General features: G+C 44.9%; 1 protein-coding gene across 10 annotated transcripts in view; it reads left to right on the top strand.

Annotated features, from left to right (window-relative positions):
- Positions 1-16,996, top strand: part of rftn2 (raftlin family member 2) — a 452,549-nt gene that overhangs the window by 73,172 nt on the left and 362,381 nt on the right. For all 10 annotated transcript variants that reach the window (XR_011592693.1, XM_070875941.1, XM_070875932.1 and 7 more), the window contains one exon: positions 15,506-15,581. Coding sequence is in view for 9 of the 10 variants with exons in the window: in XM_070875941.1 (XP_070732042.1) it covers positions 15,506-15,581 (76 nt within the window). In the remaining variant the exon portion in view is untranslated. The remainder of the gene's footprint in view (positions 1-15,505; positions 15,582-16,996) is intronic.

Here is a 16,996-nt window from a genome sequence, read left to right as displayed (position 1 = left end):
ATTTCTTCTGCCAGAGGGTTGTGAATCTGTGGAATTCTCTGCCCAAGGAAGCAGTTGAGGCTAGCTCATTGAATGTATTCAAGTCACAGATAGATTTTTAACCAATAAGGGAATTGAGGGTTACGGGGAGAGGGCGGTTAAGTGGAGCTGAGTCCACGGCCAGATCAGCCATGATCTTATTGAATGGCGGAGCAGGCTCGAGGGACTAGATGGCCTACTCCTGTTCCTAATTCTTATGTTCTTGTGGAGCTGTGTTCATTCCTTGGGCTACTCAACTACTTCGGTAATTTCTTACCCAGATTGAGCACTTTTCCTCGTAACACATGCAGTGGCTCTAGTAAAGGTGACAACTGGGTCTGGGATTCGTCTCAAGATAGAGCCATTGAGAGAGCCAAGAATCTGTTATGTTCAAACAAGTTGCTTGTTCATTATGATCCGTGTAAGCGACTTGTATTGGCCTGTGATGCTTCATCATATGGGGTTGGCTGCATACTCCAACAAGCAAATGAATCGGGCAAGCTGCAACCTGTTGCGTATGCTTCGAGAATTCTGTCTAAAGCAGAAAAAGCTTACAGTATGGTAGAGAAAGAAGCTTTGGCCTGTGTGTATGTGGTTTAAAAAAAATTGCACCAGTACCTGTTTGGTTTTCCTTTTGAACTAGAAATGAATCACAAGCCACTCATTGTTTGCGGAAAACGAAGATAGTAATACCAATGCATCGTCCCTCATTCAAAAGTGGCCGCTGACATTGTCTGTCTATGATTACGCCATCCGTCATAGACCTGGTACTGAGAAGTGAGCTGATGCACTGAGTTTTATTTGCAAATGCAATCTTATGTAACCAGTAACTAAATAGGTATAGACAAAATGAGTTGTGAAATGTATTTCCTTATTCAATTCTTATCCTGGGCAGGAACTACCACGAAAAGTTTAAGCACATTCTAATTATGCTATGACCAACATGTGTAAGGAGTACACTCGGCACTGTATGCAGGGTAGCTACATGTTTTTACCAATAGTTCAAAACTCACCACGGCGAGAAGTACAAGGACACCAACACTTCCAAGTTCCCCTCCAAGTCACATACCATTCTGACTTGGAAGTATATCGCCGTTCCTTCCTCGTCATTGGGTCAAAATCCTGCAACTCTCTACCTTAACAGCACTTTGATAGTACCTTCACCACACGGATGACAACAGTTCAAGAAGGTGGCTCACCAGCACCTTCTCAAGGGCAATTAGGGATGGGTAAGAAATGCTGGCTTTGCCAGCAAAGTCCACATCCTGTGAATGAACAACATTAAAATGAAAATGTGCCTGGTGCTGTTCTGAGTTGGATACCACATTAGATTATAGAAAACTCACTGGACTTTGTGGCAGTTTGGTAAAGTTAATTTGTATTTGGAGGTTGAATACACAAGGAGAATGTTAAATTACCTATTTCAGGTATAGTCTTAATTATTTTGAATGTAATTCAACCTCTACATTTAAATTTCCAATGCTTCGTGCCCTGTTCATTTTTCTGACAAACTTAAACAGTATATTTGTTTTTAAAGTTCATTGTTTTAAAGTCAACCACTCTGCTGCTTCCTTGAGTCAAGAACTTTAGAAATAGGAGCAGTCGTAGACCATTTGACCCCTCAAGCCTGCTCCGCCATTCAATAAGATCATGGCTGATCTGAACTTGGACTCGGGTCCACTTCCCTGCCCGCTCCCCATAACCCTTCACTCCCTTGTCGCTCAAAATTTGTCTTATCTCCAACTTAAATATATTCAATGACCCAGCCTCCACAGCTCTCTGGGATAGAGAATTCCACAGATTTACAACCCTCTGGGAAAAGAAATTCCTCCTCATCACAGTTTTAAATGGGCGACCCCTTTTTCTGAAACTATGCCCCCTAGTTCTAGATTCCTTCACGAGGGGAAATATTCTCTCTGCATCTACCTTGTTGAGCCCCCTCAGTATCTCGTATGTTTCAATAAGATGACTTCTTATTCTCCTAAACTCCAGTGAGTATAGGCCCAACCTACTCAACCTTTCTTCATAAGTCAACCCCTTCATCTCAGGAATCAACCTCGTGAACCTTCTCTGAACTGCTTCCACTGCAAGTATATCCCTCCTTTAAATAAGGAGACCAAAACTGTATGCAGTACTCTAGGTGTGGCCTCACCAATACCCTATACAGTTGTAGCAGGACTTCTGAGTTTATACTCCATCTCCTTTGCAATAAAGGCCAACAATCCATTTACCGTCTTGATTATTTGCTGTACCTGCATACTAACTTTTTGTGCTTCATGCACAAGGTCCCTCTGTACGACAGCATTTTGTAATTTCTCTCCATTTAAATAATTTGCTTTTTTATTTTTTCTGCCAAAGTAGATAACCTCACACTTTCCCACATTATACTCCATCTGCCAAATTTTTGCCCATTCACTTAGCCTGTCTATATCCCTTTGCAGATTTTTTGTGTCCTTTCTTTCGTACCCATCTTGGTATCATCAGCAAACTTGGCTATATTACACTCTGTCCCTTCATCCAAATCATTAATATAGATTGTAAATAGTTGAGGCCCCAGCTGTGGCACCCCACTAGTTACTGTTTGCAACCGGAAAATGACCCATTTATCCCGATTCTCTGTTTTCTATTAGTTAACCAATCCTCTATCCATGCTAATATATTACCCCCAATCCCATGAACTTTTAACTTGTGCAGTAACCTTTTATGTGGCACCTTAACAAATGTCTGCTGGAAATCCAAATACACCACATCCATTGGTTCCCCCTTCTCCACCCTACTCGTTACATCCTCAAAGAACTCCAGCAAATTTGTCAAACATGATTTCCCTTTCATAAAACCATGCTGACTGCTTGACTGTATTATGCTTTTCCAAATGTCCTGCTACTGCTTCTTTAATAATGGACTCCAGCATTTTGCTAATGACAGATGTTCGGCTAACTGGTCTGTAGTTTCCTGCTTTCTATCTGCCTCCTTTTTTAAATAAAGGCGTTACATTTACAGTTTTCCAATCTGCTGGGACCTCACCAGAATCCAGGGAATTTTGGTAGATTAATGCATCCACTATCTCTGCAGCCACTTCTTTTAATACCCTAAGATGCAAGCCATCAGGTCCAGAGGACTTGTCCACCTTTAGTCCCATTATTTTACCAAGTACTTTTACTTTACTGATAGTGATTGTTCCTCCCTATAGCCCATTGAATATCCATTATTGGGGTGTTTTTAGTGTATTCTACTGTGAAGACCAATACAAAATATTTGTTCAAAGGATTGTATTATGATTGATAAGGATGCCTTTGTATTCAACTGGGTTTGGGAAGATCGCATGACGCAAATTGCTTCTCTATGTCCCCACATTTCTTTAAAGGACCATGTCATTTTTTTTTCTTTCCTTTGGTGCCATAGTATTTTTCTGAGGAGATTCAATCATAAGGGGTCATTCTAGCATCATATGAAAACGTTTCCTTCGCTAAAGTATTTATGGTGGGAGGAGTATAGTGTTAAATGTTAGAAGGGGATTGACTCAGTTTCAGGGAAGTCTTCAACATAAATTAATTACAACTAAATTAATGATTTAGATGAAGGAATTGAGTGTAATATATCCAATTTTGCAGATGATACTAAGCTGGGTGGCGGTGTGAGCTATGAGGAGGATGCTAAGAGGCTGCAGGGTGACCTGGACAGGTTACGTGAGTGGGCAAATACATGGTAGATGCAGTATAATGTGGATAAATGTGAGGTTATCCACTTTGGTGGCAAAAACACGAAGGCAGAATATTATCTGAATGGCGGCAGATTAGGAAAAGTGGAGGTACAACGAGACCTGGGTGTCATGGTACATCAGTCATTGAAAGTTGGCATGCAGGTACAGCAGGCGGTGAAGAAGGCAAATGGTATGTTAGCCTTCATAGCGAGAGGATTTGAGTATAGGAGCAGGGAGGTCTTACTGCAGTTGTACAAGGCCTTGGTGAGGCCTTACCTGGAATATTGTGTTCAGTTTTGGCCTCCTAATCTGAGGAAGGACGTTCTTGCTATTGAGGGAGTGCAGCGAAGGTTCACCAGACTGATTCCTGGGATGGCAGGACTGACACGAGGAGAGACTGGATCGACTGGGCCTGTATTCACTGGAGTTTAGAAGGATGAGAGGGGATCTCATAGAAACATATAAAATTCTGACGGGACTGGACAGGTTAGATGCAGGAAGAATGTTCCCGATGTTGGGGAAATCCAGAACCAGGGGACACAGTCTAAGGATAAGGGGTAAGCCATTTAGTACTGAGATGAGGAGAAACTTCTTCACTCAGAGTTGTTAACCTGTGGAATTCTCCACCGCAGAGAGTTGTTGATGCCAGTTCATTGGATATATTCAAGAGAGAGTTAGATATGGCCCTTGCAGCTTAAGGGATTAAGGGGTATGGAGAGAAAGTAGGAAAGGGGTACTGAGGTGAATGATCAGCCATGATCTTCTTTGAATGATGGTGCAGGCTCGAAGGGCCTTCTCCTACACCTATTTTCTATGTTTCTAAAATGTTTTTCTCTGGTGATAATGTTGATTTCTGGATTCTTTTCCTTCAATCTGTTTCAGCGAATACACTGAGGCGAACACCAAAGAAGCTTGAAACAAAGCAGTCTTTATTCTTTTATTACCGGCCGGGACTTATCAGACAGAAGGAATACTCTCTCGATAGAGCGCACCCACTTCCTACGGACAAGTGCCGTTACATTGTGAAGGCACAACAGTTATACATTTTCGGTACAAGATAACAAGATACAATTAGAGTGACATCCTAGTTCAGCCTTTCCCTTTTGATCCCTCCTTCCCTTTGTCCACTCAGGAGCCAACATTTGTATGGGCTGTTTTTCCCAAAGAACTTTCTCACACTTAGCTCAAAAACTTTCTCAGGCATTGCTTCTAAATGTTACAATTTTACTGGCGTGACTAGTAACTGAGACCTTGCAAGTCTGTTAATTGTGCTGATGTTGTAATATTTGCAGTCTGACATTCTTTTAGTTATTCTCCCATGATTTCTTTGTTCAATTTCACTTTCTCTATACATTTTCCCACATTCTCAACTTCAATGTCTCTGCATTTTCAAACATTCATATTCTATACATTTTCAAACATTCACATTCCCCCCTTTTTATCATTCCATGATAACCCTGGTGACTATTCCAAGAGTATCGCATTCAGCCGTTTGCACTCTTTCCTGATCCTTTTTATCGAGTTGGTTTTTAGTTTGCTGGATCATAACCCGGGAGCCCCTGGCCACAAGAGGGTTTGCTAACCTCTCCATCATGACTTTACAACAAAGGTTAAAGCAACCAACAATCAAGCAACAGGTAATTATTACTACGATGAGAATAATTGCTCCATGCATTAGATACGATCCCCAAGATCCACCTAACAGCCAATCAAACCAGCCTACTCCTCCTGCAGGGGTGGATAATTTCTTTACCTCCCTTCTTATGTGATCAGCGAGATTGGTTATGTTTTCTGAATTATCGGGGATGTAAGTGCAACATTCAGATCCTATCAGGGCACACGTTCCCCCTTTCTCAGCTAACAGATAATCGAGGGCCATTCGGTTTTGTAATGCTACGGTCCGCATTGCTACCATTTTGGCCGTGATGTCCTCCAGAGCTTCGGTAGTATAGTTAGCTATCTGTTCCAATACCCTCTCTAGGTTTTGTACTTCATTCATGATGCATGCTATCCCGAATGGGAACATCATGACCCCAAAGAACCTTTCTGCGGGGGTGAGGGCTCGCCTGTGTCGGCTGGAGGCATATACTTCCGCCAGGGTATGTGTTTGCCGCACAACTGGCACCACATATCCCAAATAGCAGGACCCTGCCCATCGTCTAGGTAACCAGGGGTATGCCCTATGCCCGCACACAAAATACATGCCGTTATACGCTGCTTCTATGTATATTGTGTTGGGGTCCCAAGACTGGGCCCACAGACCGCCACCTGTGTAATTCGGACGGTGAGAGAGGATAGTGACTCGTGCACCTGTTGTGATGTTGCGGTTGTATGGGCAATCGCTGTACCCTATGATATGTCCCTGTCTGCTGGTGTTATTTCGGGTTAAACATATGTTCCCGGTAGGCCTCCCGATCCCCGAGGTATTGGTCAGGGCTAAGAATGGGGGTTCCTTTTTATGTTCATAGGGTGGTTGGTACCATCCCTGGAACGTTTGACTAATGGGGTACCCAGCACTCTCCCACTTGGTGACGTCTCCGTGGTTGTCCATGCTGTAACGGTATGATGATCCTCCTGGCCTCCGTGATCCCTCTCTTGACCCGCCTTTCCTATCTCGTATTTGTATTGGCCCCCTCCGCTCATGCTAGTCTGGCTCAGAAGCCACTTGACAGTTTCATTTCGGGTCAGTGGAACGGGTCTCAAAGGAATTCCCCCTTTGGAATGTATAGGGATATGTGAGCACACCCAGCAACTAGAAAAGTTCCCGTTTTGCGCATAAACATAAGACATATATAGGAACGTAGTTACATGGAGTTCCCTTCGTTGTCTTGCCCCTTGTATGTTATAAGCCGCCAACGCCATTATACTAAAAAGAATCCACCACCCCATAGCTATGGGTTAAGTGGATATCATCCAACGTCCTCTGGGCCCGTCAGGTTCCAAGAATCCAAGGGACCTGGTTTGTCCAACGGGGAATTGGAGGTACACGGCCTTCTGCAGCTCGTCTTTGCTCGCTTGAATGTTCCACTTATTTAGCTATGGGATAGAGGAAGTCTGTAATATAAATATAGAGGATAGTTAAGGAGTGATAAGCTTGCAATGATGCAGGTGAACCCAGGCACTTCTCCCTTCAACCTTAGCTGCAGTGGGGGTGGTGAGTAACACCTGAAAAGGCCCCTCCCATCGTGGCTCTAATCCTTTTCGAATCCATTTCTTAATCAGGACATACTTCCCTGGTGCCACGAGGGTCAATTCGGGCGAAACTGGGAGGTGAGCATCTCGAACCTGGTTGTGGGCTATTCGCAGAGCCTGAGTCAGGGAAAGAACATAGGTGGTCATTTCCTCAATCATGTGGTGGAACTGGACAGTGGAGGGGACATTCTGATTCCATGGGGTCCTAAGGGGCCTACCATAAATGACCTCAGCGGGGGTCAGTCTAGCCTTACCAGTGGGAGTAGTTCGGATCTGGAATAGGGCTATGGGAAGGAGTTTAAGCCAATTGAGTCCGGTTGATGCTACCAGTTTTGCAAGCTTGGTTTTAAGAGTTTGATTAGCACGTTCAACTAGTCCCGCAGCTTGGGGTCGGTAGGCACAATGCAGCTGCTGGTTAATGCGCATCTGGGAACAGAATTCTTTGTTAACTTGGCCAATAAAGCGAGGGCCATTATCGGAACTCAGTCGAGCTGGGATACCATATCCAGGAACAATTTCCCTCATTAACACCTTAACAACAGTTTGAGCCTTATTGTCCAGGGTAAGGTTAGGCTTCGATCCATTTGCTAAACACATCCACTATTACTAACACATATTTGTAACACTGAACTCTTTGCAACTCAATGTAGTCCAACTGCAATGTCCCAAAGGGACCTTCAGGTAGGGGCGTCTTACCCCAGGGGACTCCCTTCCCTGGATTATGCTTTTGGCAAACAAGGCAGTGACTACTGATGTTCTGGGCCAGCACCTGGAGTCTAGGGTGCCACCAAGTGGCCAAAAGTGTGTCACTTGTTGTCCTTGCTCCACAATGAGTAGCAAAATGCATACATTCAATAACCCATAGGGCCAACTCGTCAGACATGCAAGTCTGTTCCGCGGGAGTGGTCCAGAGTTTAGAAACATTGTCATAAGTACATCCATAATCTTTCCACAATAGTTTTATCTTTTTCAGGAGCGTCCTCCTGTGCTTTAATGACATTTTGGATGGTTGGCATTGGTTTTTCCGGGGCTAACTTATCCTTTGTAGGATTTTTAGTTTGACTCATCATTCTGGGCACTACCATCTGTTGTCCACGAGAGGCCTGTTTGGCCTCTTGGTCAGCACAGTGGTTTCCTATGTCAACCAGAGATTTTCCGGTAGTATGGGCGGTACATTTGACAATGGCAATGCGCTTGGGGAGCATGAGGGCCTGCAATAAGTCAGATACTAGCTGCTTATGTGATATCTCATTCCCATTTGAGGTTAGGAATCCCCTATTTTTCCATAATTGTCCGAAATCATGGGCTACCCCAAAGGCATATCCCGAGTCGGTATAGATATTGACCTTGCGGTCTTTAGCCAAGATACAGGCTAGGGTGAGGGCAAATAGTTCAGCTTGTTGGGCGGAATAGACAGTCTCAAAGGCGGCAGATTCCAAGACATGATTCTCCTGGTTTACTATGGCGTATCCTGAAATTCTTGCACCTTCTGGATCCATAGAAGAGCTTCCGTCAACATACATAATACAGTCTGGGTCCTCCATTGGTACATCAACTAAATCTTCCCTGACCGAGGTGGCCTCTTGAATTAAAGATAAACAATCATGACTCTGTTCTTCCTCATCTTGGGGTGGCTCGGTAAGGAAACAGGCCGGATTAATGGCAGTACAGTGCCGAAAAGTTGGTAGATCTCATATCTACTCTGCCTGGCCATGGTAAGATGTTGAGTCTGCAGTTGACCCAAGAGGGCAGCTCTGGAGTGAGAGGTATATACAACAATATCCTGCTGGAGGGTAAGGTTGGCGGCAGATTGGAGGCTATTGTAGATGGCAGTTAATATTTGAGTACATACAGGATGTCCCAAGGCAACGTGGTCTATTTTAGAAGAGTAGTAGGCAACAGGCCTATGCTTATCCCCGTGTTTCTGAGTTAAGACAGCGGTAGCACAGTCTTTCAGGATTGTACAATACAGTTGAAAGGACCGGTCATAGAGGGGTCGGCCCAAAGCCGGAGCTTGCAGCAGGGCTGTCTTTAGTTCCTTAAAGGCTTGGACGTCTGCGGTTTCTATTTCAAAGCTGCCTTCCTTGGTAGTGTACGGTGTGAGTTGCTTGGTTATCAGGGCAGCATTAGGGATCCAGGATCTACAGTAATTGATCATCCCCGACCACTGCCGCATTTGTCTAGCCGTGCTAGGGACTGGAAACTGGCAGATGGATTTGACTCGACTAGCCTCCAAGGCTCGGTGAGTGCCTGATAAAATGATCCCAAGAAATTTGACTTGAGACTGGCCAATTTTGACCTTTGACGGGGAAACTATGTATCCCAGGGAGGACAAGTAATTCAGTAACTGATTAGCATCCTCCTGATTACTTGGTTCATCTGTGCTGGCTACCAGTAAATCGTCCATATATTGAATTAAAGTAGATCCCTTAGTCAGCGTGAGGGACTGTAACTGTTTCTGCAGGCACCTTGAGAATAAGGTCGGGGAGTAGATGAACCCTTGGGGAAGTCTCGTCCAGGTATATTGCTGTCCCTGGTGAGTGAAGGCGAACAGATACTGACTCGCCTGGGCTAGCGCCAAGGCGAAGAAGGCGTGCTGGTGGTCTATTATTGCGAAGATCTTGGCATTGGGATTAACGACAGTATCTGTGCTGGGTTGGGAACCAGAGCGTGTAGGGGCTGGACGATAGCATTGATGGCTCGAAGGTCCTGGACCAAACGGAACTGATTTGTTTTGCCTGACTTAGGGACTGCCAGTATTGGTGTATTATACGGGGACTGACATTGAACCAAAATCCCCTGTTCCACTAGTCCCTTGATCAATCGGTGGATACTTGGTATTGCCTGTGGTTTCAGTGGGTACTGACAGATGGAGGGCCAGTCCACATTGTCCTGTACTAGGATCTCAATCGGATCAATTGGAGTATAGCCCACTTGGGAGGGGTCCTCTGCCCATATGTGAGGATCCACGTAATCGGGTATATTGGTACCGATATGGTGGTATAGTACCGTCAGAACCTTCTCGGGATCTCTGTGAAATTGGACCGTCCGGCCATATCCCACAATCTGCAAATCCGGGCTGGTAGGGTCAGCCTCGTCTATAACTTGGCGCACCATAATTCCCAAATCTCTGGCATGGTGGGGAGGTAATACTTCGCGAGTGACGTGGGGTGCTACCGTTGCGGGCTGCCGCCACAACTTTCTATTTATTTCCACGAAATCTGCTTTCCCCTCCGGTCCAGACACTCTGGCTCTTAGTAGGATTTCCCACTCCTCTCCCACGTGATTCTGGAGATCCTGATCCTTACCACTAGGATCATAGGCTAGGATGACATGATAGGGCGCTTGAGGCAAATCCAGGGACCACCATTGAGGGGTCTGGGTAATGCAGCACTGCCGTTTAAAGGCTTCTTGCTTTAAACGATTCCATCATCCCCGCATTCCAGATGCAACTGAAATTTACAGAGGAGATCCCTAGCCATCAAGTTACAGTCCAAATTGGTGGTAATAACAAACCGATGTTTCACAGATTCTTCCTTGTAATTTACTTTGACTGGTTCTGACACTGCGAATGTTGAGACTTGTCCCACGAACCCTGACAGTCCCTGTGTCTCGGTGGAGGCGGGGAGTTTAAGCATCGATTGCACAGAGGACATGGAAGCTCCCATATCTATTAAGAAGGGTTGCCACTCATTTTGAATTTTTAGCGATATCATTGGTTCCTCATCCGAGGAAAGTCCTTGTACAGTCAAGCTGCGTAGTCAGTATTGATATTCGGGTGACAGATGGGCAAAGGGGTTGTTCTGGGAGAAGTTAGTATAAGATCCCCGTCCTCTTTGCCCCCCTTCTTTTCTTCCTCTCCCTTTTCCGTGCCGAAGGAAGGAGCATTGCCTGCTCCAATGTCCTTCCTGTCCACAATTAAAGCATCGTCTGCTCCTTCCCCAGCCCGATTGAGGGCCATAAGGGGGTCCATAGTTTGCGGGGCCGGGACCGTTGGGGTGTTGGGTATTCCCATATCCTTGGTTATCCTCCCATCCCCTTACACAGCGCTGTGGTTCCATTTGATATTCCCTTGGGGCAGGTTCCGGTCTTTCCCCTCGAGGAGACTCTTCCTTCCTAGTCACGTATTCAGTCTTGACCCGGGTTGGGGGCGCACCTCCCCCCTCTCCTTTCTTTTCCTGCCAATAATATTTAACCGCCCTTTCCATCTGGGCTTTACTGTTATTTGCCCAATTCATATTATTTGTCCGGATAGCGTGAGCAACAGAATAGGGCAGGCACTGAAGTAGGATAGCGCAGAATTGAGGTGAATTATCCCCCGTCCGGAAGGCATTATCTCCAGATTGACCCCCGTATATTTTAATGAATCTTTCCATGAATTCGTCGGCATTTTCGTCTTGTTTGGGTTTAATTTCTAATACAGCGGCAATACTGATGGGCTTCTGAAGGGTCGTGCCGAGGGCGGTGAAGATAGCGTTTAGGCGGTCCTGGGCGTTATTAGGGTGTGCAGCCAATAATGCGTCATGGGTTGCATATCGTAAGTGAACTAGAAATCGGGAGTGCTCAGTTGGGCTCAGGGTCTGCTGTACCAGGGCCCACAGGTCCCTTGATTCTGTATTATAAACTGCAATGGTAGTCCGGAGATGATCTATAAAATTGACGGGTTCCTTTTTTCGATCTGGTATGGTGGCCAGAATGGCCATAATTTCGCTCGGTTTCCAAGGCACATAGACATCTATGGTGTCTGCAGTCTGTTGTGCGTCAGGGTTTGGCATTGGTCTAACTGGGAGCTGCTGCCGGGGCTTAGGGGTGGGGGTGTCAACCTCGGAAGACGTTTCTGGGTCGGAGGGTGGCTCGGAGCCGTCTGACTGTACAGCACCTCCGCGTCCCAATCGGCGGGAGTGTTTGTTTTGTCTTTCGCAACTGGCATTCTGACGAGCGGATTCACGGGACTGCTTATTCCTTTGAGATATAGATCTGCCCTTCCGGGTGTGAGATCTGGTCCTATCGGCTACATGGCTCGTGAACTGGGGATTTGAGTCACTATCAGAGGATGAAGGGTCCGTCTGGGCTTGTTGGTTTGTTGGTGTGGGGTTCTGATTATCCTTACCTCCTACCACCGGAGTGTAAGGTGGAGGTTGGGAAGGGGACTGTGGTAAGGGGCTAGGGGCTGCGGGAGGCGCCGTTGGGCGCCGAGTCAGTGACCATTCATCAATTTCATCATCAGCCTCGGTCAACGCAAAGCCAACCATTTGACTACGTAGTCGGTTAATACCTTTCTCAGAGGTCCCAGTGGATCTCTTAGTACGTTTTTCGTGCGCGCATTCTTTTTTTTAAGACGTTTACGGTTTTAACATGTCCTCCTTCTGTCAATGAGAGTCCTAATTTAATGGCATTTTCCTGCCAACTTGACAGAAGTGATGCATCTTTTAATTTTTGACAATAATGTCGCCACGTTAAATTTACACAGTCCCACATCGCCCCGCGTTTTTTTTTACTATCCCTCTGCGCTGCCGCACGATTCGATCTAGCCCTATCTATCCCTACCTTCCACGTCGCCACGCAATTCGATCTAGCTCTATCCCTACCTTCTGCGTCGCCGCGTGATTCGATCTAACCCTATCTAGCTCGATCTATCCCTACCTTCCGCGTCACTGCGCGATTTGATCTAACCCTATCTCTATCCCTACCTTCTGCGTCGCCGCACGATTCGATCTAACCCTATCTCTATCCCTACCTTCCGCGTCGCCGCGTGGTTCGAATCCAATCAGTGCCTAGACGGGCCAAGTGATATACAAGGTCGACGTCACACCTGACTTGGACACTTATTTCCTAAGTTGAGAAGGTATTCGCCAGATTGACTTGGATCTCGTTCAGACACTACCTGAGAACCAGCGAGTGGCCAAACTTTTCTCAGACATTTGAAACTGAAGGAAACTGCAGTGGTATTTTAAAATATACTCACTACAGTGGCCACTTTCCTCCCATCTCGTCCAAGGCTAGTCTGGCTCTTAATTCGCAAGTTTTCGGCAGTCGTCCGTTGAGATCCCACTTCTGACACCACTGGATTCTTTTCCTTCAATCTGTTTCAGCGAATACACTGAGGCGAACACCAAAGAAGCTTAAAACAAAGCCGTCTTTATTCTTTTATTACCGGCCGGGACTTATCAGACAGAAGGAATGCTCTCTCGATAGAGCGCACCAACTTCCTACGGACAAGTGCTGTTACATTGTGAAGGCACAACAGTTATACATTTTCGGTACAAGATACAATTAGAGTGACATCCTAGTTCAGCCTATCCCTTTTGATCCCTCATTCCCTTTGTCCACTCAGGAGCTGACATTTGTATGGGCTGTTTCTCCCAAAGAACTTTCTCACACTTTGCTCAAAGAACTTTCTCACTCTTAGCTCTCAAACTTTCTCAGGCATTGCTTCTAAATGTTACAATTTTACTGGCGTGACTAGTAACTGAGACCTTGCAAGTCTGTTAATTGTGTTGATGTCGTAATATTTGCAGTCTGACATTCTTTTAGTTATTCTCCCATGATTTCTTTGTTCAATTTCACTTTCTCGATACCTTTTCCCACATTCTCAACTTCAATGTCTCTATGTACTTTCAAACATTCATATTCTATACATTTTCAAACATTCATATTCTATACATTTTCAAACATTCACAATATGACCAAGGAATGGATCCTACATCATAAAATTGTGACCTGCTCTAAAACACAACGATGGAAGGATCTACAATCCAATTCCACTTGAACGTATTGGAGCCACATTTGTATTTACCATCCTCCTTTAGAAGATTATATGATGGGAATCATCCTGAAACCAAACTTTTGTTTGGAATTGAAATTGCTTTTACACATGCTCTTGTCAACCTTCATAGTTTTGCAGTGTCATCCTAGCAATAGGTTACCGTTACCAGTCAGGAATTTTGCTCTCTCCAAAGTATTTGAGTGTGATTTGCAAGGGATGTTGAGAAGTATTGAAAGCTAAAGGCAGATTATTCACTACTTTTGCAATAGTCATTTTCCAAATGAAGTTCTCCACAAAGTTATTCTACTATACTCCACTCAACAATCTTCTGGGACAGCATAATTTAAATTATATATAATATCTTCTGGGGGAAAAATCTGTCGAATGTCACTTTGGAATCATTAAAAGAAGTCCTGCTCAAGGATGTTCTAAAAATTACATTTTCAATTGAGATGATAAAATTTTTGATTCCAGGTGTGAGGAAAGCTTTGTTTGAGGATTAAGGGCCAAGATGCCTTTTGGTTATTCATGCCTTTACATTACAGGAGGTCTATTTTCGCCACGATTAGATGCCGCTTTTTGGTGTGAAATCCTCTGTGCAACTATGGCAAACGTTTGTGTACCGGCACCCACTGTCATCGTCAGTTTTATTTTTTTTAGCACCCGATGGTGTTAGAACGGGATCTGCGCGTTTTTGGCCGTTTCTTCATAGTTGCATTATTTTACCCGTGTGATTTAAAAAAAAAAAAACATTTTTTTGAGCGCGCTGCAGTGTGACCAAATTCACCGCCAAAAAAAAAACGTACGTTAAGTTAAGGAAACAGCGCTGCGCACAAGAGGACAAGACCGAGGCAATAAGAATACAAAATTTCCAAAGAACTCTTTTCGGAGCAAGGGAAGATGATTTCCGGGCCGAGGAAGAAGATGCTCCCTCTGCTGTCTCGCCCCAATTTTTATGGACCTGATCTCCCTCTTCCGCCTGCTCCCCCCACAGACCCGCTGTAATCCCGAGCCGAATGCCCCCGCTCCTGCTGCGAGTTCGGGAGCAGGAGGGTCATTCGGCCCGGATTGCAGCGGGGGGAGAGCAGTCCTTTTGGCCTGGGATCGCAGTGGGTCCAGCCGCGGGAGGGGAGCTGGCTGCGGGTGCAGCTGAGGGGAGAGGTGGCCACGGGTCCAGCCGGTAGTAGAGGTGGCTGCGGGTCCAGCTGGGGGTGGGGGGAGCAGCAGTGGCAACGTGTACAGCTGGGGGGAGAGGTCCTTTTGTGGCCCTTTCGGCAATGGTGGGGGAGCGGGCTTCAGCGTCTCTGGTTGTCTTGGCAACTTCAGCATTTTGCGCATGCCCAGGGAGGTTTTGGCGCAGACTTGAAGCTCTGTTGCCCGCTGCCCCTCCCCGCCCCCCCCCCCCCCACCCAAACTTACTTCGGAGAGCGCTGCACCAAATTCACATTTTTTTGGCAAAAGTCCCGATTTTCTTTTTCTGCCGCAAATGTACACAAACAAAAAAAATCGTACGTTAACATGTGCCGTGCGCCAAAAATCCAGCAAGTGGAAAATGGGGGCCGAGGTTACTGCCATTTTATTTGCCAATTATATTGAGTGACGTTCAATCCAAAATGATATTTCATTGCAGAACATTTGCAAGCAATGGATGCAGAATGAATATAATATTGCACATGATGACAGCTGACTAATCTTTCATTTGTGGCAGAGTGATATTAGGTTTTACAAATATGTTCCCAAATTCATGTTACTTTCAGTTACGTTCGATAGACATTATTTCTTACAGATGACATTAAGTTATAATATTATGTACATTTCTATCCTTCCAGGCAGAAAAGTTGAATTATAAAGATAAAAAACTGAACATTGGTCCAGCGATAAGAAAGCAACAAGTGGGGATTCCACGTATGTATCTAATAGATAATTCTCCCCATTGTTGGTAACTAACTCAGAGAAAGTATACAGTGTTTCATAGCATCAGTCATGAGGAGCATCAAAAGTAAAATTCTTATTTGTTCAACCTTCACATAAAAATTGAGGCGAGACTGCAGAGGGAGCATCTTCCTTTGGTGTTTTGTTGGTTTTCAGGCAGGTGGTGGGATGGAAAATTGAGCACAGTTGAGGCTGTTTTAAGGAATAATCTAGTCTGCGCCATGTTTTCTTTTGAACTTGGTACAAAATGTAATTAACAACCTACTAATGAAAATCAACTTTCTCAGAAATCCCACAAGTCAAAGTTTGCTTGATTTCTCAATGAGTTATTAATTACAGACAAAAAGCATACTCCTATTCATTCTTCTTTTTGCTTGTCTCCATTTTGCTTTTCCTACCATTATGTGTAGAATTTTAGATTTTGCAGTGGCATGGTATAACATTTTCAATAAATGACTGGACTTATTTCTGAGAAGGCAAATTACTATGACTGGTTTTACTGTTTCTATTTTGCAACAATGCAGCTTTTTTGGAGAATATCCTGATGAATACAAGAGGCAATAATAGATTGAGACAGTTAAGTGGGAGTTAAACGGATGGACATCTGGCAGGCGGAAGCATCAGATCAATAGTTAGGATTTCCTCCCACCCTCCATTTAAACAGGCCATGCACACCACAGCTTGAATACCACTGGGTTAATAGCAAAAAGATCTGAAAAAGTACACAATTAGCCAGTATGTATGTTTAGTTAATATGCACCTGAGTGAGCTTCATTGTAATAAGTTACATTGTTTATTTGCCATCTTGCACAAAGTGGGCAAATTACCAGGCATTCCCATGTCTGGTCAGCTTTCCACTTAGTTTTTCATGCACGATCCAATGCATTTTGCATGTGCAGTTGCACTTGGGGTTCCAACAATTTCTTTCAATAATTGGGAGGTAGCAATTCTTTTCTGGTTTATATTTTTGATTGGACACAGACCCCCCCGCCCCTCCCCAGCATACCCTCATCCCATTGATACAAAAATTGGATTACCCTGATGACACACAAACCCACTTGTCCATTCCATCTTCCTTACTTTCGCTGTGTTCCCCTCCCTCATCTCTTTCTCCTATCTCTTTCCCCTCCGCTCGTCTCTTCCCACACCTTCTCCTCTCCCCTTTCCCTTCTTCTCCTTGGCATATCTTCGAGAGAGCACACACATCACACAGCCTGTAAAATGGCTGCAGGTTCTGGTGACCCCTGACCTGGTCAGGTGACCTGCTCTTTATTAACAGCACTATCTGCAGTAACACAGGCGTCCACAGTGTGGAGCTACAGACATTACACTTCTCCCTCCTTAATGAAGAGTTATTATAACAATCATCATACATAACTTGCATGGTT

The sequence above is a fragment of the Pristiophorus japonicus genome, chromosome 3 (assembly GCF_044704955.1).
Source record: "Pristiophorus japonicus isolate sPriJap1 chromosome 3, sPriJap1.hap1, whole genome shotgun sequence".
Taxonomy (NCBI): domain Eukaryota; kingdom Metazoa; phylum Chordata; class Chondrichthyes; family Pristiophoridae; genus Pristiophorus; species Pristiophorus japonicus.
The sequence above is the reverse complement of the archived record's forward strand: the minus strand, read 5'-3'. Positions and strand labels throughout refer to the sequence as shown.